We start from the raw sequence: 25,617 nt of genomic DNA on the forward strand, positions 1-25,617 counted from the left end.
AATGCCATGTTCTCTAGCCCAGGTGTTTATAAGGCCGTTCTTGAAATGGGTCCCATTGTCTGACTCGATTCTCTCAGGAGTGCCATGTCTCCACAAGACCTGCTTTTCAAGGCCTAAGATAGTATTCCGAGCAGTAGCATGAGGTACAGGGTAGGTCTCTAACCATCCAGTGGTGGCTTCCACCATAGTTAGCACATAGCGCTTGCCTTGGCGGGTTTGGGGAAGGGTGATGTAGTCAATCTGCCAGGCCTCCCCATACCTGTACTTCAACCATCGTCCACCGTACCACAGAGGCTTTACCCGCTTGGCCTGTTTGATTGCAGCACAGGTCTCACAGTTGTGGATGACCTGTGAGATGTTGTCCATAGTAAGGTCCACCCCTCGGTCACGGGCCCATCGGTATGTTGCATCTCTCCCCTGATGACCAGACGCATCATGGGCCCAACGGGCTAAGAATACTTCTCCCTTGTGTTGCCAGTCTAGATCCACCTGTGATACTTTCACCTTGGCGGCTTTGTCCACCTGCTCGTTGTTGTGATGCTCTTCATTAGCCTGACTCTTGGACACATGTGCGTCCACGTGTCGAACCTTAACGGTCAGCTTCTCTACTCGGGCGGCGATGTCTTGCCAAATCTCAGCAGCCCAGATGGGTTTCCCTCTGCGCTGCCAATTGGCCTTTTTCCAGCGGTTCAGCCATCCCCACAGAGCATTAGCTACCATCCACGAGTCGGTGTAGAGATAGAGTCTTGGCCACTTCTCTCGTTCGGCAATATCTAAAGCTAGCTGGATGGCTTTAAGTTCTGCAATTTGACTTGATCCACCTTGTCCTTCAGTAGCTTGTGCAACTCGTCGTGTGGGGCTCCATACTGCAGCCTTCCATTTTCGGTTAGCGCCTACAATTCGACAGGAACCGTCAGTGAAAAGGGCATATTGTCTTTCAGTCTCCGGTAGCTCGTTATACGGTGGGGCTTCCTCGGCACGTGTCACTTGTTCTTCCTCTTCTTCAAAAGATAGTCCAAAAGTCTCACCTTCAGGCCAGTTAGTTATAATTTCTAGAATCCCAGGGCGATTCGGGTTTCCAATACGGGCGCGCTGTGTGATGAGGGCAATCCATTTGCTCCATGTGGTGTCAGTGGCATGATGCGTGGAAGGAACCTTTCCCTTGAACATCCATCCCAGCACTGGTAGTCGAGGTGCCAAAAGCAGCTGCGTTTCAGTGCCAATTACTTCTGAGGCAGCTTGAAGTCCTTCATAGGCGGCTAAGATTTCCTTCTCTGTGGGAGTGTAGTTGGCTTCAGATCCTCTGTAGCTTCGGCTCCAGAATCCCAGTGGTCGGCCCCGAGTCTCCCCAGGCACCTTCTGCCAAAGACTCCAAGACAGGCCATTGTTCCCGGCTGCTGAGTAGAGCACGTTCTTCACCTCTGGTCCCGTCCTCACTGGGCCAAGGGCTACCGCATGAGCGATCTCCTGCTTGATCTGGGCAAAGGCTTGCTGCTGTTCAGGGCCCCAGTGGAAATCGTTCTTCTTGCGGGTGACCAGGTAGAGAGGGCTCACAATCTGGCTGTACTCAGGAATGTGCATCCTCCAGAAACCTATGGCGCCTAGGAAAGCTTGTGTCTCCTTCTTGCTGGTCGGTGGGGACATGGCGATGATCTTATTGATGACCTCAGTGGGAATCTGCCGCCGTCCATCTTGCCACTTTACTCCCAGGAACTGGATTTCTTGGGCCGGTCCCTTCACTTTACTTCGCTTAATGGCAAAACCAGCTTTCAGCAGAATCTGGATGATCTTTTCTCCTTTCTCAAAGACTTCCCCTGCTGTGTTTCCCCATACAATGATGTCATCAATGTACTGTAAATGTTCAGGAGCCTCACCTTTTTCCAGTGCAGTCTGGATCAGTCCATGGCAGATGGTGGGGCTGTGTTTCCACCCCTGGGGCAGTCGGTTCCAGGTGTACTGTATGCCCTTCCAGGTGAAGGCAAACTGGGCCCTGCACTCTGCTGCCAAAGGAATGGAGAAGAAGGCATTGGCAATATCAATGGTCGCATACCACTTTGCTGCCTTGGACTCTAGCTCGTACTGAAGCTCCAACATGTCTGGCACAGCAGCACTTAGTGGTGGGGTGACTTCATTCAGAGCACGGTAATCCACAGTCAGTCTCCATTCTCCACTGGACTTACGCACTGGCCATATAGGGCTGTTGAAAGGTGAACGAGCCTTGCTGACCACCCCTTGGCTCTCCAGTTTCCGAATCATCTCATGGATAGGAGTCACAGAGTCTCTGTCGGTGCGGTATTGCCGTCGGTGTACTGTTGTTGTGGCGATTGGTACCTGTTGTTCTTCAACTCTTAGTAGTCCCACAGCACAGGAGGCATCTGAGAGACCAGGCAAGGTACTCAGTTGTCTGATGTCTTCTGTCTCTACAGCAGCTATCCCAAAAGCCCAGCGATATCCTTTTGGATCTTTGAAGTATCCATTTCTGAGGTAGTCTATGCCAAGGATGCATGGGGCCTCTGGGCCAGTCACGATGGGGTGTTTTTGCCATCCATTCCCGGTTAAACTCACTTCGGCCTCCAATACAGTCAGCTGCTGGGACCCTCCTGTCACTCCAGAAATAGAAATGGATTCTGTTCCTACATACCTTGATGGCATCAGGGTACATTGGGCACCAGTGTCAACCAAAGCCGTATATTTTTGTGGGTCAGATGTGCCAGGCCATCGGATCCACACAGTCCAATAGATCCGATTGTCCCTTTCCTCTACCTGGCTAGAGGCAGGGCCCCCCTATTCCTGGTCATGGAACACGTTGCTTTCTTCCTGTAAATATGTTCCTGAGGTCCCTTCAAGTGGATCAGTCATATCATTCTTCTTATACTGTCTGGGGTTCTGTGCCTTTGAGACTGGAGCAATGTTGGCTCTAGATGAGCTCTTCGTGGTAGGTGTCTCTCTCTTCAGTTCACGTACCCGGGCTGCTAAGGAGGAGGTGGGTTTTCCATCCCAATTCCTCATGTCTTCTCCATGTTCCCGAAGAAAAGACCAGAGGTTACCCCGTGGAGTGTATGCTCTCTCCCTGGCTGGTGGGTACCTGCTCCTAATGGCAGAGACTCTTGTTGGTTCTGGCGAGATGTGGTAAATTTCTTCCTTAAGTTCCTTTTTTAGTTTCTGATGGCCCTCTTCAATCAAGCTCCGGACTTGCTCAGCCAGCCTTGTTTCCACGGATGAGACATGGGTACGAAATGGGGCGGTGACAGTATCCTCGTAAATTCTTAGTTTATTGACCAAGACGCCCACCTTGTCCTCACCTTCCCTCCATTGCAGCGTTGCCAGGTAACGGGAGTACATCTCTGGTCCAAGCCGTGCAAATCTCAACCACATCTGCGATGTGCACTGGACATCATCTGGGCTTTTAGGAAATCTCTCGTCTTCTGAGAAAATGATCTCCAGCACAGCCAATTCCCTCAGGCATCGGGTACCTTGTTCCATTGTGCTCCATTTTCCTTGGTGCACCTGGAGGTCTTCTTTACAAAGGTATCTGTCCCTCACACTTGTTAGCAGTCGCCGCCAGAGGCTGAGAGTTTGTTGGGTTCTCCCGATCCCCTGGTCAATGACCACATCCCGAGACAGCGATCCCAGTTGCCTGGCCTCACTTCCATCCAGAATGGTGTCATTGGCTGCAGCGTCCCAGATGCGGAGCAGCCAGGTTAGGATGGACTCGTTTGTCTGGCGGGTGAATTCCCTCCGCAGGTCACGCAGTTCACCCAGGGATAGAGAGCGGGTGATGATCTCTGGCTCTGTCTCTTCTGCTGGGTGCGAAGGTCCTGTCACATCCTCATCAGTCATTATGCGGACTGATTTGCTCTTTGATTTCTTCTTCTGAACAGGGGCAACTGCCACTGGTTTAGCTTGTTCTGCTTCGGTGACAGTTTGTGTGGAGATGCTGATGGCACTTTTGGTTTCTTTCTCCTCTGTGACAGCTTGTGTAGACACTGACACTGTTGCTTTATTTTTGGTTCCTTTCTCCTCTGTGATGGTCTGAGTAGATGCAGAAACTGTTGCTTTGTTTTTGGTTCCTTTCTCTTCTGTGATGGTCTGAGTAGATGCAGAAACTGTTGCCTTGTTTTTGGTTCTTTTCTCTTCTGTGACAGTCTGCATAGATGCGGTTCCTGTTTCCTCTACGACAGTTTGTGTAGACACGGATGCCGTTGTTTTGCATTTGTTTCTTTTTCCCTCCTCCTCAAGGAGACGCTGCACCACCCCATGTAGTGTTTGATTTCTAAACATGGTGCAGGCCGTGCAGAGAAGGCAAAGCAGAACTAACAACAATATTATGCTGTCCTTGGCACCTAGAGAGAACTCAATACTTTTGAAAACTGCTGTGCCATACCTAAAAGACTGGAAAAAATCATTCTTTACCCCTCCCCACAGGGGCTGGGTGCGATTATTGAGAGCCCAGATGTAGCATTCTGGACCAGGACAAGAACACAAAATAGAGTATATATTCCGAATGATGCTCATTGCCTCAGAGGTTATCATACAATAAACATAATAGACCAATACAGCAATTCTGGTACCATACCCTGGTCTACACATGAGCATTAAGACCGGCAAATACTGCCCCATGTGTGGGAAAATGTAGAGAGCTAGGTATAAGATATATGAAAGCATGTTGAGCATCATAGCGGACAGCTGTTTCTTTTTTCCTCACTACAAAATTGTAATTCTGACTTTTCTCAGTACCTCCTGCCCCACGTTGGGCGCCAAAATATATGTGCTGGCTTGAAGGCAAAACCAGCGAGAGACTCCAAGTCAGAAAAAACAATTTAATAGGAGAGGAAAAAAAAAGTAAAATAAAATAAAACACATGCAATGGTACAAAAGATCACTGACAGAGTCAGAATACAACCTGAAACCGTGGTGGTGGCAGTCCAGATGAAGTGGTCTTGTTGAAGCAGTGTTCTTGCAGGAAGGTCTGGTAGCTCTTGTCCTCTGGGAGTCCAGTGGGTAAGGCTGCCTGTGCTGTCCCAAGGCCCCGATTATATCCAGGTGGGAATGCTTGGCTCCTCCCCCTGGGTGGAGCATCTCACAATGGACTGATATCATTTTATCAGTTGGGCAATGGGTCCTTGATTGCCTATTAAACAGAGATAGCTCCTGGGGAGAGTTATCTATGAGTCATGCAGGACGGTATTGATGGGCCATTAACAGAAGATAGTCTGGAGGGAGGGGGCACGGGAAACAGTGGTGCACAACAACATTTCATGTAGATGGTGATAGAATACATACTTTGGGCACATTTTACATTGTAACCTAGGACAGGCTTTGATCTGAAGTATGACACTCGGAATTTAGCGGGCAAACAAGTCATCAGTTAGTCAGGGTGCTGAGAATCGGAGTGAGGCCGAAATATTCTAACAGTTATCCTCTTCAAATTAATCAAACCCTGCGGCACGAGACCAACTTCTTCTACCCTGCACATACATATATTCCCCTCCCCAAAACCCGTAAAGTGAAACATTTAATATGACCTTTACTCATCCTGCTGGATGCTTATTAGTTGAAAAATGCTGGTAAGTAATGGATCCCAGAGAAGTAAATGTTTATGCTTGCCTAAACCTAGCCAAGGGAATTTTCTATGGTGGAAAAACCGTCTCACCATGTGGAGTGCCATAACCAGGAGGATATAAATAGAAATAAAAATATAAATGCCTACTTGTTTGCAACTCTGAATTTAACATTTAGGTTGCCAGAGCAGGGACAATTATTTCTCCAGAGACACAGAGCCAAACTAAGTGCCAAGGACAAAAGCCCATTTCAAAGGGACTGTTTCATAGGAGCCCAATCCTATTTCTGCCCAGCCAAAACACACCAGAGTTTTTAATTCCAGTGTTTAGATACTTAAATAACAACTCCTGCTCTCTGCTGTGCAACTAGAGCAAATGCATCCGATCTTTTTAGCTTAAGGAGACATACATGCTCTGTGTTTGACTGTGACATTCACTGCTGCCAAGGTTTAAGGTTTAATCTCTGAGCCTGTGATTTCTGCATGGGAAATTAGAAATAAGTGTGAGTTTGCATCTCAACCACCCATTTCACCATCCTGAGCACAAGTAGGATGTACCAGAGGAGTAACATCTTCCATGACTGAAACCTGGCTCAGCAGAACAGCCCGCTGGAGCCCCATGATACAAGTTGTCTGCTCTGCCTCTGAGGGTGTCTGGGTACCCTGTCACCCCACCATCCACACCACGGAAGATGGACATTTTCATTGTCATTGTTTCCAAACCATTGGCCCTGTCTGCCAAAAAACACTTTCAGTCCAACCTAGAGGAGAAAGTAAGGTGAAAATCACTGCTTAGCTCAAAATAAGGACTCGGCTTTGCAGTGTTTTGACAGTGATAGAGTTGGAACTAGGAAGCTCTATTGTGCAAGCAGAGTTTTGTTTTGCCTCTTCTATGCAGAAAAAAATGCCAGCCTTGTTGGTTCTCCCTCTCATTTCTTAATCCCAGGAGATATTTCCACAAAAATTAGACTTTTGGTGCTTTGAAGTGCACCCACACCACCATGTGTTGCTTGAAATCACACAGCAATAAATTGAATGGTGGCAAGAGAAGAGGATGACTGAAAGTGTAGGAAAATACTGGATGATTATGAAATTTACTGAGGAATATCACAGCTGTTAATAAAGAAAAAAATCCTAGCTATTTGGAGAATTTTCTCATATCTTTTCAATTTCTATTTTAAGTGGTTCTATCAGCGCCATTTTTTTTTCTAATCATTCTTCCTAAACCCCCATAAAACTGATAAAAGTTTTAAATTCTCAGAACTGGTTCTCATGCACATTCTAATATATCCCATGATTTTTTAAATTTTTTCTTAGGAAAGAGAAATAACAGGAAGAAGCGTTATCCTCATTGTGCATAGCTCTGCTTTCAAGATTTTTCAGTAGCTAAATAAAAATGTCTGTCCTGATATGAAAATACATCAAAACAAGGAAACTGCAGATGTTCAGCAAAAAAAGCTTGGAATAATTTTAATGTCTGCAGATGAAATTATTACAGGGTGTGAAGATTAACTTCCAAAGTAATCAAGAAAATAATTACTCCAGGTCAAGCACTCTGAATGAATCCGGCAGCAACGTCTATAAAAGCAGACAGCATAAATAACAACGGGATCGTGCCGACCCAAAGGGCTGTAATTTGTTCCATTTAGCCCAACTAATTTTAATTGGACTGTGCACATGAATTAAGGTCAGCAGGATTAGGCTGAAAGTTTATTAAGGGCTTTAAAGGCTTTATTTTAACAATAATAAACAGAATGGCTTAGGAGAATAGGAGGGTCATTGTGACTGAGTTGGATGGGAAGTCCAGTGCCTTAAAAAAACCCAAACCCTGCAACAACAACTACTTGCAGAATAAAAGTCTTTATTCCTTTAAAATAAAATTAAAGTCTAGAACCATTTTCTGCCACTTTCTCGTCTAAGTATGAATCTCATAAACATATACTTGAAGCAGTCTCCTTTAAAGGAGGCTCTAACAGTTGGAAATTTAAGGTGCATTTCTGAGGATTTTTAAATCTTTTCTTGCTGCACCCCAGGAAGTTTTTCCCCAAAAGGCTACTTGGCCTCGGCCTAGGAGGATCCCAAAAGTTGGGCTTTTTGTTTTGTCAAGTTTTAACTTATAAAAGATGAGATATTAAAAAATGTAAATGTCGTGCAGCAGCTCGAAAGTCCATTGCAAATACTTTGTGATGGCACTTCTGGAGTTGCTTATGAAAACAGGCACTTCACTGGGGAGGAGAACAAAGGCAGCTGCACTTCAAACCAAATGAAGGCACAGCCAGTACATCTTACATTTGATCAACACCCTCAGTGTTTCCATCCAGCAGGAGACAGTTTGGCGCTAATTTATTCTGATCTCTAACATTCCCCTCTAAAAAGTCTCAAAGTCAGAACTAAAGTGGAAATGTTAATGAGTAGTGTCACTTCTTGTATAAGCCTCAAGGTTACCTTATTTTGGTACACTGTGGCATAGGAGTGCAACTGAGTTTGCAATTACAGCTATGGCAGTGTACTTTTTTTTCTAAGTGAACACAGAGGAACAAAGACTCTGCTCCTCAGGTTTGTTCACGTGGAGCTAGGAATGAGCTAGAAGAAGGTGCAGAGGCAGGTCATGTGTGGATGCCACGCTACTATTCAGATACCCAATTTTCACTCAGTGTGGACTACCTCCGAGTGGTATGGTATAAAGGTTGCTGGAGTTACCTGTCTGAAGCCTGACAGTGTTCTGTAATCTCTTAAGAATGTGCTAACTCAACCTGTCCAAAGCAGCACACCTAACACACCTGCAGGGAACTCTGATGACTGCACTTTCTATATTAAAAAATAATAAGGTGCTGGAACTCATTGTAATAATTAGTAACTTCTTGTAACATTCCAGTGCTGGCACAAGCTGCCAACAAAAGACACCTCACTGTATCACTGTTACCATTTTAATAAAAACATTTTCATCCAGCAGGAATCTTCCTCTCTCTTACCACCCAAGGTCTTCGTCCCCATGGCTTTTCCTCTGCTGGAGTGATGCAAACCCTCACCCTGCCAAGTTCCCTTTGGTCAGGAGTCTCTTTAGAGTTGGGACTGTTTTATTTCTGCTCTCTATTTCAGGAAATAACAGACTTCAACCCACTGTCTACTTTTCTTTTTCCCATCACGAGCTGTTTGCAAATGTGTGCTTTGATGCAGAAACCCAGCACTAAAACAACACAGTCTAAACATAGCAAAGTCAACACTGGGAAGCTCCCATCTCTTAGCTAGGCTGGGCTGCAATCCCGTGGGAGCTGCTAGTCCAGAGCCAGGGGTCAGCACGGGTCCCTGTGAGCTCTTCTGGGACCACAAACCCACCCAACACAGCCCACTGGGATTTCTTTGGCAGAAGCAATTCCTGAGACGTGGTAGAGCTGGCACAGGTAGGAATGGAATAGGATGGAATCCACCCTAAACTCCTGGCTGCAGGGACAAATCGGCCAGAGGGACTTTTAGCAGTGGAAGTGAGCTGGGACAGTTTGGGAGCCTTCTGCACCCATTGCAGGTGGCCTTGCTGCTGCTCCTCCCCTCCCCTGTGCCTCAGAGGGACAGGGGGGTGAATGGGGGGCTGGTTTATGACTAAAAAGAGATACGCCAGGTCTTCTAAAGAAGTGATGCACCAGCGTGTGGACATGGGTTGGTTCTGGGCTGGGACATCTCTGAGCTCTCCAGACCCTCTTCACTGACAGACATACAGGAGACCACAGCCATCAGTCATCCCTCAGCTGGGTACAGCCAAATGCTGCTTCCACTGCTGTGAAATAACTTTTCACAAGCACTCTTCTCAAAACAGACAAACAAGGCCAGCAATAGTATTGCTATGGATAAATGCATAGCTGAAATGTGAGATTCAGATTTGTCAATGGATAGACAACTAGAGTCCTTCGTGTGGAGAGTAATGCTTAGGTCTTCTGTTCTGCTTCACTGTTATTTTTATGCTGGAATTAAACAAGACCTGACTAGCTTTATTATTTTGTTGTCTAACCAATCTGCTGATTAGTCTGATTAATTACACAATTATCCTTCAGTATGACTAATAGTTTTGTCATCACTGTACAACTTGCTGTAATGTTTAATTTCTTCTTAAAGAACAACAGCAAATGATTGTACTTTAGGGAATTAGTACTTAGCCATCCTTTAAAAACTAATAAAATGAAGCCTGGAGATGGAAAATTAATTAAAATGGTTGACAGGCTTTATCTTAACTAGGCAAAGATATATTATCCCATATAGCAATGAGCAACAACAACAGGAAAATAAACTGTCTGTGGTCCTACAAGTGTAAAATCAGATGTAGCACATCTGGGGTCAGTCCAGACAAAAGAGAACCAACGTGAAAATTGCTGGGATACAGGTGCTTACAAACAGAGGGCTTTTAAGCTGGCAAAGTACCAGCTTCAGAAGTTGATATTTTCTTGGAAATATACAAATAATAAATAATTATTGAGATCATGTCATTAGGGTTTGTTTGGGTTGGGGTTTTTTTGGTTTGTTTGGGTTTTTTAGGTTTTTTTGTTGTTCTGGTTTGTTTGTTTGTTTGTTTTGGGATTGATTTTTTGTTGTTGTTGTTTTGATGGGTTTTTTTTTCATAACAGATTTACGTTGCACTGGTTTAATTTGCCCTGCAGAATTATTTAGGAAACCTTCTGACCATTTTCCTTTGAAAACCTTCGATCGTAAATGTGTTGCAGTACTGAGCTGCCTCTCAAGCAGATAATGCTGCATATTTAGGAGGCTCATTGGCCTCAAATGTGACTGTATTGAAGAGCTGCATTTTCAGCCATTCAAGGTATAATCAACCCTTTGCCAATGTGCAGAGATATCACCTGTCTGAAACCATTCTGGTGGACAATCCTACAGCTATTACTGGAGACAATTTTCCAGGTTTTTTCCAATCCACTGATCAAACATTTTTTCTCTAAGCTCCCCTCTCCAGTTCCATTTTTTTCTTGTTAATGTTCCCCATGACCATCTTATAAGCATTTTCCCAAGGGACCACATGAAGAAGGTACAGCAAATTACCCCTTATTCTTGTTCCAAAGGTCCAGAGAGCACCTAAGGCAATTAAGATCTCCTCACCAAAATGCACAGAGACCATGTTTTTTACCTCGAGGAGCAGTCAAGTGACTACAATCAACATCATCCTTTCATGCAATATCCCCTGTTGTTGGTCTAAATTGTACCAGAGGGGGACAGATAAACTCTCTGCTTGCCAGAGGGAGTGATATTGGCCAGTCTCAGAGAAATGGAAATTTTCCTCAAGATAAAGCCAAATCCCAAGCCAAAGTTACTACAGTTCATGGACATCCTAGCAGCTATGGACCTTGTTTGAAAAAAGCTAAGGAAAGGTCATGATTCCTGGGAGAGAGCCAGGTGGAATCCATCATTTCCAAGCCAAGCGTCCAGAGCCATGATCTCTGCAGTAATCCAGGACAAGGACTGGAATTGCTCAGCATTCTACAGCTTCTGCCAAGGCAGAGATACAGAGCTTCTTTCTGTTGTCACAGCTCAGTGGAAGTCCCTGTTGTGCTCAATTTCACAGCTGATCTCAGAAACTGGGTCATGGCTTTGTTTCTCAGTGCATTTGCTGTTTTTGTAGAATTGTTTTGCAGCTTACTGGCTCCTGATATCTCATGTGTGACCTTCTCAATCTGTGAGGCTAGGTCCTGACCAGGTCCTTAGCAGTTGGCAATGCTGCACCACCTAGGAGTTGTGTTCTGGGTGTTCTGATTACAAGGTGAAACCTTTCTCCACAGCAGATTTCTTTGTGTATGTCTGCCCAGGCGTAAGTTATCATCACATTTTGCTTGCTTATAAATAACCTTCATTACTAAGAAGAAAAGGGTTCAAAAATTAATTGATGGAATGCACCAATATGACACACATCTCTGCTTAGAAATCCTGCCCTCAGATAGATCTCTCACCACCGCTAAAAACTTCAAAACCTTTCACATCCAGCAGCAAACACTTCTGTTTCTCTGACTTACATTTTTGTCCATCGGTGTCTGTGATACCTTGTTCTGGGGGCTGATCTGCCAGGGGTTTTTCATGACGAGCACGATGGCCCTTGAGCCTCTTCCAAGAGTCAGGATGAGCTTCTTGAAAGTGCATCTTGCCATGCTGACAGACCCATCATAAATCTGGAATCCATGGGTAGGGAATGACCTAGGAGATTTAAACAAAAACACGGTCCTGTGTAAAAAGCTTGGGCAAACTCCATGTCTTCTGACAGCATAGAAAGATATTAACAAGTAGCCAAACCACATTTTCTTTCCCAAAACTGGGATCAGAAAACTCATCATATGTGAAAGATGAAATTCTGCTGAGCATCTTCTGCAGGATGAAGCTCAAAAGCCAAAAACAAAACAAAACAAAACAAAAACTCATAATCTTGCCTAAAACTTGTAAGCTGGGGTAAAGCAGTTCAAAGCCTCTGTCTCCAGCCACCCAGGAAATCATCACCACAAGAAGGACCCAAAGGGCAGTGTGGGGCAGCACTGCCATCAGTTTCCCTGTTCAGGGCAGATGGGTTTCTCAGGAAAAGGTCAGCATAGATGAAAAAACAGTAGCAGCCAGACTTCCTGGAGGTGTCTCCTCAGAAGCAAGTACCCAAAGGACAGATATCAGATGCTTTGCCATGATCCTCCCCAAGAGTACATCGCTTAACAATGTGATTAGAGCTTATCTGAACTGCAAAGGAGGTTTTTTGCAGTTTCAATTTAAATAACAACACCAATAATAACTGAGGATAGCTCTGATTATTCTTGCTGTCCTACAGAGATCCCATTCCTTTTGTCACTTATGGTCGAGTCGCGTATAGCCAGAGCTGTGTGCATGACATGTCTAATTACTACTGCTTATTACTTAATTTTTTATACCTCATAGAAGATTTATAATTGTTAAGCCTCAGCAAAAACATATATATAAAGTAGAACTTAGGCTTAGGGCAGCACAGTTTACTGTGAGGATGTGGGTAGGCCCTGTGGTTGCTAGAGAGGAGGCTGTGCTGCTGAAAACAGAAAAGAACACATAGTTATCAAAAAAGAAAAAAGATGCTATCATGGTAAATGGTTTCTCCCTTTTCAAGCTGGCTGTGTTTGCCCAGCTGTGCCCACAGCAGGGAGAGTGCCATGGTGTGTGGGAGCTGCACCCTCACCTTGATGCTGCACCACTGAAGCGCCACACGAGAGCCATTTGGCATAAGTAAGATTCTCTAATCCATTCTCCACTAACTAATAAACTAAGGAGAAAACTAAATCAAACACATGCAGTCAAGAATGCTCTCAAGCTGTTGGCCTGAAGAGTAAGTTTATTTGGATGCTTATTATTTCTGGCCTGAACAATAATTTAAGCACCTGGTATAAATTACTCCTTGGTAGCCGCACTAATTCCTGGGGCTTTTCTTCTATCTTAAGTTAACGCCAAAAAGAAATGGCAGAAGAATAACTCACTTGGGCAGTGTTTTGCGTTCTCCATGTGCCCCTTTTCCCCAGTAGCTGTTTTGGCCTCTCTGGGAGCCAAAGTTGCTGCTTTCTCCAACAAAAATGGAGCGTGTAACCTCCAGGCTGGAGCAGCTGCCTGTCGGGAAAGTCCCATCGCTGCAAGCAAAGAAACACCACGTAAATATGCAGCACAGCGCACCAGTTAATTAACACTTTTAATTACACCACAGACACAGTAGAATGTGTGTCCTTAATTTGGAGAAAGGTGCTCTAAATTTTATTTAGATACTGGCAAGTCAATGACAAGGTAGTTTTGCGCTTTAGTATCAGGACCTTCTGTTCAACAGGAAAGGTTCAGCGATTATGATGTATTCCCCAGGCGTGCTGAGGCAAAGAGAATGAAAGGCTAAATTGCCCCTGGTATTTACGGCTGCCCAGGGAAGACTTGATGCGGTCTGGAGGGGAAATGTGAGCTTTTCTCCTGTCTTACACTAATTAGCAGGGGAGTGTCTCAGTTTCCATTCTTGAGCAAGTTACACTGGGGGGGAAAAATGGGAAGAAGACCCATTTTAAGAAATTACCTTGCCAGAGTGAGTCCAGTTTCATTGTCTGAAAACCTGGGACAGAGGAAACACAGTGGTGTAAATGATGAGGAACGTCTGCAGTGAATTTAGCCTACAGACCTATTTATGCCTGCTGTGGGGGGAATGATACAACAGTAACCTACCTTGAGTTACAGAAAATAATGTCACCAGCCTTGGCCCAGGCCCCATGGTCATTATTTTTAAGAGCAATAAGACCATCAATCAAGGCAGGAATTTGTGGCTTTTCAGGATCAGCATCTTGATGTGGGTGAAACCTGAAGAAAGGGTCTTAGTTAATGCAGCACAAGAGACACAGGCATCAACTTCAGCCAGAGGCAGTAATGCCCAGCAGACTTTCTTTATCTTCCAGTTATTGGCATGGTGGGTCTAAAGAGGTGATATGCCCTGAATCAGAGTCAGGCTATTAACCTGATTGCACTTTTGAGTTTGGTGTAAAGCAGAAAACAAGAAACATTCATGAGGACCAAATTCTGGCCCAGGTGAAATGAGCAGGTGATTTCTCACTAGAAACCAATGGGCCCACAGCTTCTACTTAATTTGATTCAGCGTGATTCAGAGGCATAGAAAACATTTTTCCAAAGTCACTCAGATCCTTTTGTAGGTGTCCTTACAGGTTCCATTGAGAATCCCTCTGTTGATGCTAGAAAATCAATTAGACACTTTCCAGAATCTCATTCAGCAAAGATAACTGAGTAATTGGAGCTGCTCTCCTTGCAAGTACAGACCAAACTCCCATGTTACTTTGTCTGCTGAAAGAGAAGCTGCCAAAGCAAAAAAATTCTCCCTCAATAACTCACAGGTTATTTCTTGCCACACTGGTTACTAATGGTAGATTTGTGTTGTGTTTGGGGAAAAAAAAAAAAAAAAATCAACATTGTTTTTTCTGAGTCTGCCCTCACCTCCTACTTTTTCCAGGTGAGGTATGAAGGCACATGTCTCCTTGGTACCCAAGGGGGTGACCCTGGCAGGGAAGTGTCACAAGGGACACACAATCATCCTTTCCTTTCAGCCTTATGGGAACAGCATATCCATAGGATATGATGGAGGAGAGAAAAAGCCAAGGCTTGACCAGGAGCAGCAGCTGATTTCTCACAGCTTCCTCACACAGACCCACAGGATTGCAGTGAGGGAGAAAATGGCCTTAATTTACCTGCTTCCACTCTGCCAAAGGAAGCTCAGACATTTCAAAGCAGCTGACAAAAACCTTTGAGGCTGCTTATCTTCCTCATTAATCCCAGACCAGTCTCAGCAGCCTCTTACATCACCTTTCAGATGTAAGTTCTTCTAAGTAATTAGTAATAAATGTTAGAGTTTACAAACCCACTAATGCACTAATGGGATCTGGATCCCCTTTCACATGCTTCACTGCTTAGTCCTCACAACCCCATGTGCATGGGTGTCCTTTCTGGCCAGCAATAACACAAACAATCCAGTGCATAGCTATGGAATTGTTGCCTCTGCACATCAGAGAGAGCGTGTGTTTTTTTCAGATGCTCCAGCCATAATGAGGCATTAATGATCTGCTAAATGCAATGCAGAAGCCAAGATGCAGTACAACTATCCAAAACACGAGCCATGCAGCGTGCGCTTACCTGGCATTATCGACAGTGGGAGACTCCCTGGGATCTTCAACATTGGCTCTCCTCGTCTCTACTCCTTTTCCAATAAATAAACCAGCCTGGAAATGCACATGCCTCCAATTACTTTAACAGATCGCTCAACAGGGACCAAAGATCTCAGATTTTATCAATGAATGTGGACAGACAGTGCATGCAGGCACAGGAGCACCAGCAGCCAGGGCTCTCTCTTCCCTTTTGGAGTCTCTTGGCACTGCTCAGCATGACATTAGCACAGGATGTAGCACGCTGAAGTCAGGACAGAGCCTGCCCTGCCATATGTTATGCATCAGCATCTTGGGCTCTCTTCTGACCCAAAGCAAGGCTCTGAACTCCCACTCCCTCTCCCTCGCAGAAAGCAATAAGGGACCCTGCCAAGCTCTTGATAACTTTTTGGAAAAAGAGTGTTGTTAAGAATTAAGGCTTTAAATAACGAGTGACGAGTCCCTCGACAGTCAAAAGAGAACATGAGCTGCTACAGCCAACTTACAGGCTTTGGGCTATAGCAATAGCTGCCATGGACCAAGATATAAAATATACAAAGCACGGAGAACAAAACCAATTTCAATCTAGGATACTGAGAAATAAGTTTAAAATGCATTTTATGTCTTACAGGTTATGTTTTCATGTCAACACTATATTTGGGGGAAACTGTTTTTCTTGGAACTACCCTTGAATTTTTGGTCTCATTTTCCAGAGGTGATGAGCAGTCGTTGGCACAAATTGATTTTCCTCATCCCCTTATATCCTGGCATCACTGTGGCCAGTAGCAGTGCTGAGGGTCCTGCCTGTCACTCCTTAAATCTCACTTAGGTGCACTCACAGCCTGGGCACATTCCCTCTAGCACAGCCACCCAACCGAAGCCTCTGGAATGGGACCTCCACCCTCTGCAGCTCCCTCTTCAATATTTAGAACAAACAGGGCCCAAAAAAAGTTGATTTTTTCTTGACACAGTGTCAAAAAGACCTTTATCAAAATGTGGGACACCCACAACCATCAGAGAGCAGCACACGCAGTCAGTGCCGTACTATTGCATGGACAGAGACATAAGAACCATCCACATGCCTTGGAACTGGAGTGGACTGCTTAAAACACTCCCAAGGGGATATGCTCAGCTCGTCCCTCTGGATATCTTCCCTCAGGCTGCCTGGTGGGGACCCAGTGGAAGAGGCACCATATCCTAAAAGACAAAGGGAGGTCTAAGAAATGGGGGCTGCAATCAGATGACCTTGGGAGTTCAGCTTTTCACACTGTGCTGGCCAGATTTCTAAGCTGAGCCTGTCCAACATGTGGGTCCTGGGGGACACACAGCAGCCCATAACTCCTGCACCTCCCAGCTCATCCTTTGGCATGCACAGTAGGTCCCCGGGGCACACACAAGGGTTTTAAATATGCATTTATTGTGGGTGAAATTCAGGTGGTTTATTAGAAAACAGCCAAGCCTGTACGGGTATATAAAACACAAATATGTTTTGGGTAAACATAAGAGATAGTAATAAGGAGAGAGCATGTATTCATATATAGAAATATAAAATTTTATTGAGCATTTAACTATTAACTAGCAATAAAAATCAATATTTTCTAAGCAATATAACACACCATTTCCATGCAGAATTGTGAGAGAAATCAGTGGAGAAGTGTAGGCAAATATTTGTTCTAAACAGAGACCAAGGTTGCAAAAATACGTATCCAAATTTTATGTCTTACTAAAAACTTATTGCTCTTGACATCAATAAATAAATGTAGAATATTTGGGAAGGGGAGGCAAAGCATAGCTCTGCCATTAGACGGTTTTACCTGAGCACCAGCCGCTGCATTCTCTATTAAGTTGTTGTTTGGATTTGTAATCCAGAACGTGCTGACAGCCCTGAAAAATCAAAATCAAAATGATCCTAACCAGTTACCAAACAGGAAGGGATACATTTTCATAGCACTGCCCTGGACTTGAGCCACAACTCTCCTATTGACTTTAAAACTCCACACAACCTTTTAATGACACTCTTTAAGGAAAATAAACCATCTAGTAATATCATATATGGTCATTTATGGAGCCACATGCTGAACCTATTGTAAATTATATGTGAACGTTAACACAAAACCCATGCTCTGTTCAATGCAGCTGAAGGAAATCCAAGGGTTGGGGGTTTTTTGTTTTGTTTTGTTGGGTTTTTATGAGTTAAGAAGCTTTGGAAAATGTCTGAAAAGTAAAACTTCTGGTCTGTGTTTTGAAACTTTAGGGGCAATGGCAGGAGTTAGGGGATTCTCTAGGAGTTTATGAAGCTTCTACTTGAAAAAAACAAAACAAATATCCTTGCAAGCTGCAAATGGCCCATTAAGAAGAAGATTAGGGAGATATAATGTTGATGTTTGTCCCAGTAAGGAGTTTTTCTTCAGAGGGAAGATCAGTAGTGGTACACACAGAAGCTAGATATAACCATAAAAACTTTGTCATCTGTTGTCTTACTTCATTGGATAACAACTTTTGCAAGTGATAAAGATCACATACAAAAACACTGCTAAACTTCTATCGCTGTGAGAGGTGCCTCCATCAGTCCTGGAGTGACTCAAACTACAGGCAGTGTGCATAACTGTGGACTGACCTTAAAATTACTCTGAGGAAGATTACATGCGTAATTAAGGGAAAATGCAAAATACTGGATTTAAAAATACCCTCAGCTGTCAGAGAGAATATTTGATTCACTGTCATGGAGTAAATATCTACATAAAAATGCATAAAGATAAGTGTGTCTTACATGATAAACCAACAAAACAGCATGGTTAATCTAGAAATTTTTATGACTGCAACAGTTCCAAAATTAAATGATCTATACTATAAAATCCACCATGCACAGTAATTTATATTAATGAGATTCCCATTCTTTTTCCTCCATTCTCCGAAGGTGCAGGGACACTTCTTTCCTGTAATGGTCATCTTGGGTAGAGATGGTATTTTACCATTTTGGTCTGTTTAATATTAATTGACATGCTCAGGGATATTGCATTAAACCTTAATTTGACCAAAAGGACTTAGCACAAGCCTCCTTTGATGTATAGCCTTATGAAGATAAATTTAGAAATCCCTCTTTTAAATGTGACTACTAAATCAGGCTAGTTAAAATACCAGCTATTTGTTACTAAATCCTACAGAAACCCTAACTTTGTACTCAAATGATCCCTGTCAGCATTTATACTCCCCCTTCAGGCATACAAAATTCCTGTTGACGTCAGTTATGTCTGTGCAAGACTGCAAGATTAACTAATATTAACTTACTTGGTTATTTTTGTATACAGAGGGATACTTGAAATAAATCCATTTCGTGGAATCATATCCTGTAATTTCCCCTTGATGGGCTGCAACTGAACATAACATCTGGAGTCACAAACACTATAGTCCCCATAGGTATAGTTCTGCTGGATTTCATTGTTTTCCTGGCAGTCACCCCTCAAACTTGTCATCTGCTGCTCTTGTTTCTGCCTCAATGAGGTGTCCAAAAGAGAGTTAAAAATGAGGCACAACACAAGCAGGTAGCCAGTTCCCACTGACAGAGTGTTGGAAATGCACAGGGACCCTACACACGGGTACCAGCACCTTGGGGGGAGCCACAGGGAGGGGAACAGAGAGCTGACACTGAGCATGTCCCTCCCTGCCAGCTGAGGCTTGGAAACACAAATAGGAAATGGATTTAGACAAAAATGCAAGCATCCCTGCCAGCCTGCTAAGATCAGTAAGCCTGGCTACATCCACCCTCCCAACTATGGGCAGAAGCTGTGCTAAAGAGCCCGTGGAACACTAGTTTTGGACAGAAAACTGCAGCAACAAACCGTTCATTGTCTTAAACAGCATTTCAATTGTAGAGTTCCGTTCTTCTGCATTTAGCTGCAGTTTGGCTAATTGTGCTTCAGATGGCTGCACGAAAAGCCAGACTTGTATCGGAAACCAGATTTTAGCTTCAATTGATATGATTAGCCCCAGGTTCAGGCTTGCATGGCAGCCCTGAAAAGTTACACACACAAAACTGTAGTGATCACTCTCGTGACCAGGATCAATGTGATTTAAAGATCACCTACACTTGCACTCAGAGATAAGGGTCCATGCCATCAGCAGAAATCCCCAATAACTGATCAATTCCTGCATGATAGAAGCCCCAAGCCTGGAAAGGCACGCACCTGCAGCACTGTCACAGTGGCGTTTTGCTGTATGTGCCAGCATGAAACACTGTCCCCAATACATGCTACAGCCTTGCTGCTGTGGCCAACACCAGATGATTAAGATGTCTCTAAACACTGAATTATATATAGTTCAGCAACACAATATATGTGACCTTTATGCACTGCAACTTTAGACATGAAAGACTCCAGCCGTGAGCACACGCCTGACATGTGCCCAGCACTGAGCACATCCCAGCCTGCTCCCAGCCTCCTGAGCAACCCAAGCTGCTGCTGGCTTCCAAAGCAGCACAAGGCTGGCACAGAGCAGCAGATGGAGAAGGGGAGCGCAGACAGCTCTGCATGACCCGCACACAGCAGAGCACAAACCACACCGGCAATGTACATCTAAAATTACGTCCTCTAAAACCTCAGGATGGGAGAGGGAAAAACCTCCTCTATGGTTTACTCTGCCTCAAGGGCTGGAATTTCATGATCTAATGCTGAAGCATGTACCTGTCCGTGTTATTTAACTGCCTTGCTCTGATGCATATGCTGCTCTCTGGAACAGCAAATTATTTTAAATTATTTTAAGGCAAGGCTTTTTGTTGCATTTTAACTATTCTTCATTTTAATGACTATAGATCAAAGCCACATGATTCTTCCAAAGAATCACAAATTTTATCTTTACTATAAAATCTGCTAACTGATTCAAGTACTCAAAGCCCCCAGGGTCACATGACTAGAGCTGGATCTCACTTGGATTCTTGATTGCACTGTTGCGCCCCACACATCCAGATAAACCCTTGACTACCACCCTTCTGATAAAGAGCAAGACCATACACCATTCTCCTAAGCACCATTATTAGCATAAGGCTTTATTTTTCATCCCAGACACATTACTTCAGTTCCAGAGGTTTAATACCCAAGGGGAATAAAGAAAGTTAAATACATCCACACATACTGGACAAGCCTCCTGTCAACCTAAGGACTCTGTACACAGAATTAGACTCTACAGACAAAGAAAATCACAAATATGAAAAGGCAATCAAAACTTGTGGGTGATCTGAATGATATAAATCAAGTTTAGGATACATGAAGAGTACTCCTGTGTTGTACAGGTCCTGTATTGCGTTTTCATTAATGCATTCTTTCAGGGGACCCTTTCACACATGGAGCACATCTCTATTTTGTGTCTTACACAGCTTTTTCACTCCTTACAGGACTGAGAAAAAGTTGTCAGGAAAAACACAGGAGGTCAGGGAGTGTCTGCCTGAGCACTCACCCAGTGGATGAGGAAATGCTCACAGACACCAAGTTATCACTCAGGGTCCTGCAGAGCACACAACAACTGGACATGCTGGGGCTGGAGCAGGAATCTCTCTTTTCCAGCTGGGACACATATGGCTTTTGTTGTGACATTTTTTTTAAGTTCCTCTTCACAATGCCCACGTGAGGATCTAGGTCAAAGCCAAGTTCCTGAGGACTTTCCTGCCACTGAAGTGACCATTTGGGTCTGTTCTGCTCATATTTCAGTTCCTTTGTCACATAAACATTTTGGGATATATTTCACGATGCCCTGACTTGGACAAGCTCTTTTTTATCTCATTGCAAATTAAAGGTCCATTGCTTCAGTCAGCTCCATTTATAATTCACTGCTTTAATTTTAAATGAAAATTCCCATTATCACAAACTGTCCAGAATTACCATGGCAAAGATCTCCCTATATCTGATCACACTGTATTTGATCTGATGATATTAATTAGGCTGTGCTGAGAACCTGACATTTATTTCAAACAACTTCACTACCAGAGGAACAGACCTAACTCAAACAAGGGAAAAGTCGGGACATTTATTGGGTAAAAGATGCCTTATTTCAATATTCGGATTTCTCTTTGCATCACAAATGGCTCTCACTATTAAGCCCTGGCTTAGCAAAGAACTGAACTTGTTACTAATAAAATGTCTCCTACCAGGATGCCATGGGTTCCATGGATGGTGACACACCCAGAGAAGCAGTGGTGATAGCCAGATTATCACTGTACATTGGGGGTTCATATCCTCCTCTCTCATCCACATCCTCAGCCAGGTGAAAATGCACAGGCTTACTGCCTGGGATTTGTTGTCCAATGTTCCACTCCTGACGTGTGAACAGAGCTAAAATTCCTCAGGATCTGTTGAGACAAATGTAGATCCAGGTAAGGCGTTACAGTAGAAACAGACACAAAAAGAAAAACAGGTTTGGTTGTTGTGTTTTGGGGTTTTTTTCCTCTCATTAGGCAATATTTTTGCAGAGTGAAGCACGGTCTGGTCCCAGGAGGAAGTGTGAGCTCCCTGTTTCCACCCACAGCAGCTCAGGACCTGCAGAGCCGTGTGCCAGCAGCTGCACACCTACAGGCACGGGGCTGCCAAGGAGCAGCTGCCAAGCAGCATGTGCAGTGTTTAGCAATAGCAGTGACAGACACGGTGCTCCTGCCAACTGCAGAAAGGGGGAGCGTTTGCCACCAGGCTCTATCTCCTGGCAGCTTCTACTGTCGAGTGATTTTAGCCCAGACCGGCACAGCTCCCGTTTCCACCGCCTGCTACAGGAGCAACTTTACAAAAACCCCTGCAACAGCAAGGCTGCCCCTCCACCCAGAACACATGAGACAACAGAGAAGAGGCAAAGCACAACAGGGTGAGAGCCAGCACTCCCCTGAGCCAGGGAGGGAGCAGGTTTGCTCTGCAGGAACCACAATTCCTTCAGTGACATCTCATGAACTAACTTTGCAGGGGCCCTACAGCAACGCTGCTAAAGAGTCCCCTCGGAGGATATCCCCTACAAGGGCATGTTTTTGCAGACATAGTGAAGAAAAGGTCTCGCTGCAAGTCTGGTTTTGCAAGACAGGCTGACAAATTTCCCCCTTTTTCATAGACAAATATACTTTTTTCCCACACAAACAAAGGTAATTTGATGCTTTATATTGCTTGTTCACAAACCAGGAAAGGAACTATCCAAAACCACCTACAAGCAAATGTATTAAAAGTTACTCACTTTAATGTGCTCTCCAAATGTATCAAAGGAGAAAAACTGGCATTCATACTGTCCGTAACAGGAGTCTTCCATTTCTCCTTGTATAGGTGTATTTCTTGTCAGAAAACCAACCTCTGCCCTCATATCAACACCATCTATGGCTTCTCCAGTGTAAAGGCAAAGTGGACTGCCTGTGGAAACCAGAAAACTTCTTATTCAGGATCAACACAGCACCTTTATTATTGAATTCTTCTGAGCAAGTGCACACTGTTCCTTCAAACAATCACCAAGTCTGGGAACATGCCAGTTGCTGGAATCTGATCCCAGAGGCTACTACAAAGGACTTCTACCTCTGGTAAAACTTTCAAGTCCCAAAATATAGTTAGGAACTTCAGCTCTCATATATGCCTTTCTGTTTATGGGACAAAAACTACTTAAAAATACAAGTAAATGAGGAATGCAAAAGACAAGACAAGGTAAATATTTACCACAAATGAGTACCCTGATAAAAATATTTCATACCATCAATTTTCACTTGATTGTTTTTCCTTGGACAAGAAAGGAGATTAAACTCTTCAGCCTGATGCATAGAATAGTCTGTACTGGCAGTGATGATACCAGGTCACCAGGTAACCAACTTGTAACTTCATCCACCAGATGAAGAATATTCCTTTGGACACTTCCACTTTAAATGCATTATGAGGTATGCCTGAAAAATGAAGCAATCAATTATTTTTACAGTTGCCCATGGCAGAATCATGCAATCAGATGAAGAGCATACTGATGTAATTTTGATCTAGATAACCCTGTGCATGATAGAGGTGCTCTAGCCATTAAATGTGTCAGTGCCATCTCTCTGTAGAAAGCTAAAACATTACTTTGAAAGAGTACTTCTGTTAGCTTGGTCAACATCCACGTGAGGCAGAGACTATGGTAAGATCATCATGGCACTGTTTAGATTCACTGCAGCCAGGGAAAGCAGAGCAAAGAACAGAAGACAAGCAATTTTCAGGAAAACCGAACCTCTTACTCATCCACTGAAAGCATAACGGGTAGTAGAGTAGAACGGGTGTCGTCGTATGTGAGGAAACCTCTCTGGGCTATGGCTAACTCTGTTGCTCCTTTCCCTTGATACTCCTGCTTATCTTCTGCTGCGGAAAGCTGATCCTCTGCGAGGATCCCCACCAGCGCCCAGGACAGCCTGAAGGAAACAAGAAAGGAGCAAACCGGTGAGATTCCGAGCCCTCCACCCCGCAGAGAACTTGGGCAGGAGGGAGCGCGCAGCACGGCACCACTCCCCTCCCTCTGGCACGGGTGGCCCGCTGCAATGTTCCCGCCGGGCACCCACGGCATCCCCCCGGGTACCGCCGCCCCCCGCCCGCGGGCCCGGCCGAGCCCCGCTCCGCCCCTCGGTCGGGACGAGCCCCCGGCAGCCCGGAGCTGTCCATGGTGGCTCCGCTCCTGCCCGCGCCGCTCCCGCCCCCGCCTCACCTGTAGCGCGGGCGGACGGTGGAGCCGCTGCCCAGGAGCTCCCGCAGCAGCAGCGGCATCTCCGGCGTGAGGCTGCGGGCGGCCGAGTCCCCCAGGGCGGCCACCGCACGGCCGGGGCTGCCGGGCCAGGGAGGCGCTGAGCCCCGGCCCCCGCCCGGCCGCAGGTGGGTGTGGAAGCGCCCCGGCAGCGGTCGGGCCGTGCCGCCGTCCAGGACTCGCAGGTTGAGCCCGCGGCTGCCCCGGCGCCTCTCGGAGGAGTCGGGAGCGTAGCGGAGCCCCCAGGGAAGCAGCGTCCTGTGCGGGAGGGTCCAGGAGCGGCGGTGCCGGCCGTGCGGCTCCGCGATGCCGCGGGCACCCGCGCCCACCGACTCCTGCCCCGAGCCCCCCACGGCGGCTCTCCCGTACAGAGCGATGGCGGCCCGCGGGCCGGAGGGGCAGCGCTCCCGGCCGATGTGCAGCTCCCTGCCGTCGCGGATGAGGATGCGACGCGTGATGGGCGGCCCCTGGGGGCGGTGGACGAGCACCAGCTGCCCTGGGTGGCGAGGGTAGCGGATGGGCTGGGGGCTCGCACGGCCGGGCCGGGACATCCCCCGCAGCAGCCGGGCTCCGGGGCGGGCGGCGGCCCCGCTTACCTCCGCGGCCGATGACGGGGGAGTGACAGGCGGCGGAGCCCTCGAGGCTCAGGGCCGGCTCACGGCCCAGCCCGGCGGGTGTCGGAGCCGGGTCGCCACCGGGCGAGATGCGGGGCGGCATCCGGGCAGGCCCTGCAAGAAACGGGCAGCGGCAGCGGCGGCGGGGTCGGGCGGGCGAGGGGGCGCGGAGGGCACGGTACCGACCTGATGCTGCGGCCGATCGCTGCTCCACGGCGCGTCCCGCGGCGGCACCGGGACCGGGACCGCCCCTGGGTCCGGGTCCGGCACGAAGGGCAGGAGGAGCCGCGGCTCCCCCGGGCTCCCCGCGGTCGGTGCGTCCCGGGCGGTTCCGCAGCCGCTACCTGCAGCCCGGGGCCGCTGCCGCCCGCAACACGTGCGCCAAGACTTTGCGCGGAGCCGGCAAAAGGCACATTTTGCTTTGAGTGTTTGGATGGTCTCGTTATGGGTTTGTTTTCTTTCTTTTCTCCCTTCCCTTAACGTCGCAACGGCGAAAGCAGAGCCCCCGTCCCCGCTCCACACAACCGCGGAGGCGGCGAGCACCGCAGCAGCAGCACGGACAGAGGGAGCCGGCGGAGCAAACCCAGCGGCCGCTCGACGAGCGGCACCGGCGGGTTCCAAACTTCGCCGCAGACACTTACCTGTCCCGACAGCGCCGACCGTGGACTCTGGCCGCAGCCTCTCGGAGCTGCCGGGCACCTGGAGAGGCAGGCAGGGCAGGGGCAGGCAGGGCAGGGGCAGGCAGGCGCAGGCAGCTCCCGCTCCGCCGCTCCGGCTGCCTCCCCTCCGCCTCCCTTTTTATATCCATCTCCCAACCGCTGGCGGTGCCCGCACTGTTTACAGCGGCTCAGCCGCTGGCTCCTCCCAGCCGGGGACGTTCCCTCCAGCCTGGACGTATATCTGCGACCGGCGCCCCGATGCCCCGCTGCCCGCACGGAAAGATCTTCCCCGGCTCCGAGCTCCGGGCTCCTTGCTGCTGAGCCTCCGGCGGGGCTCAACAGCCCCGTGCAAAGGATGAGACTGAGTGCCACTGTGTCTCCAAGGGCAGAGGGCTGAGGCACCCCAGACCCCAGCT

At 46.5% G+C, this 25,617-nt stretch overlaps 2 protein-coding genes across 3 annotated transcripts in view; both read right to left on the bottom strand.

The window, feature by feature from the left end:
• Positions 1-24,018, bottom strand: part of LOC120758826 (cell surface hyaluronidase-like) — a 50,826-nt gene extending 26,808 nt beyond the window's left edge. The window contains 16 exon segments of the mRNA XM_058422386.1: positions 11,566-11,743; positions 13,030-13,176; positions 13,602-13,637; positions 13,748-13,879; positions 15,218-15,328; positions 16,037-16,045; positions 16,336-16,422; positions 17,032-17,109; positions 18,514-18,599; positions 21,362-21,414; positions 21,417-21,523; positions 21,525-21,562; positions 22,423-22,592; positions 22,924-23,110; positions 23,432-23,602; positions 23,893-24,018. Of these exon segments, the coding sequence (XP_058278369.1) occupies positions 11,566-11,743; positions 13,030-13,176; positions 13,602-13,637; positions 13,748-13,879; positions 15,218-15,328; positions 16,037-16,045; positions 16,336-16,422; positions 17,032-17,109; positions 18,514-18,599; positions 21,362-21,414; positions 21,417-21,523; positions 21,525-21,562; positions 22,423-22,592; positions 22,924-22,990 (1,299 nt within the window). The 5' untranslated portion in view covers positions 22,991-23,110; positions 23,432-23,602; positions 23,893-24,018.
• CEMIP (cell migration inducing hyaluronidase 1) overlaps positions 1-25,315 on the bottom strand; it is a 109,814-nt gene extending 84,499 nt beyond the window's left edge. The window contains exon 1 of one of the 2 annotated variants that reach the window (XM_040077085.1): positions 25,184-25,315. The gene's annotated coding sequence lies outside the window, so the exon portion shown is untranslated. The remainder of the gene's footprint in view (positions 1-25,183) is intronic. The other variant, XM_040077087.1, reaches the window with a different exon arrangement.
• Between the last annotated feature and the right edge of the window lie 302 nt (positions 25,316-25,617).

The sequence above is a fragment of the Hirundo rustica genome, chromosome 13 (genome assembly GCF_015227805.2).
Source record: "Hirundo rustica isolate bHirRus1 chromosome 13, bHirRus1.pri.v3, whole genome shotgun sequence".
NCBI classification, from domain to species: domain Eukaryota; kingdom Metazoa; phylum Chordata; class Aves; order Passeriformes; family Hirundinidae; genus Hirundo; species Hirundo rustica.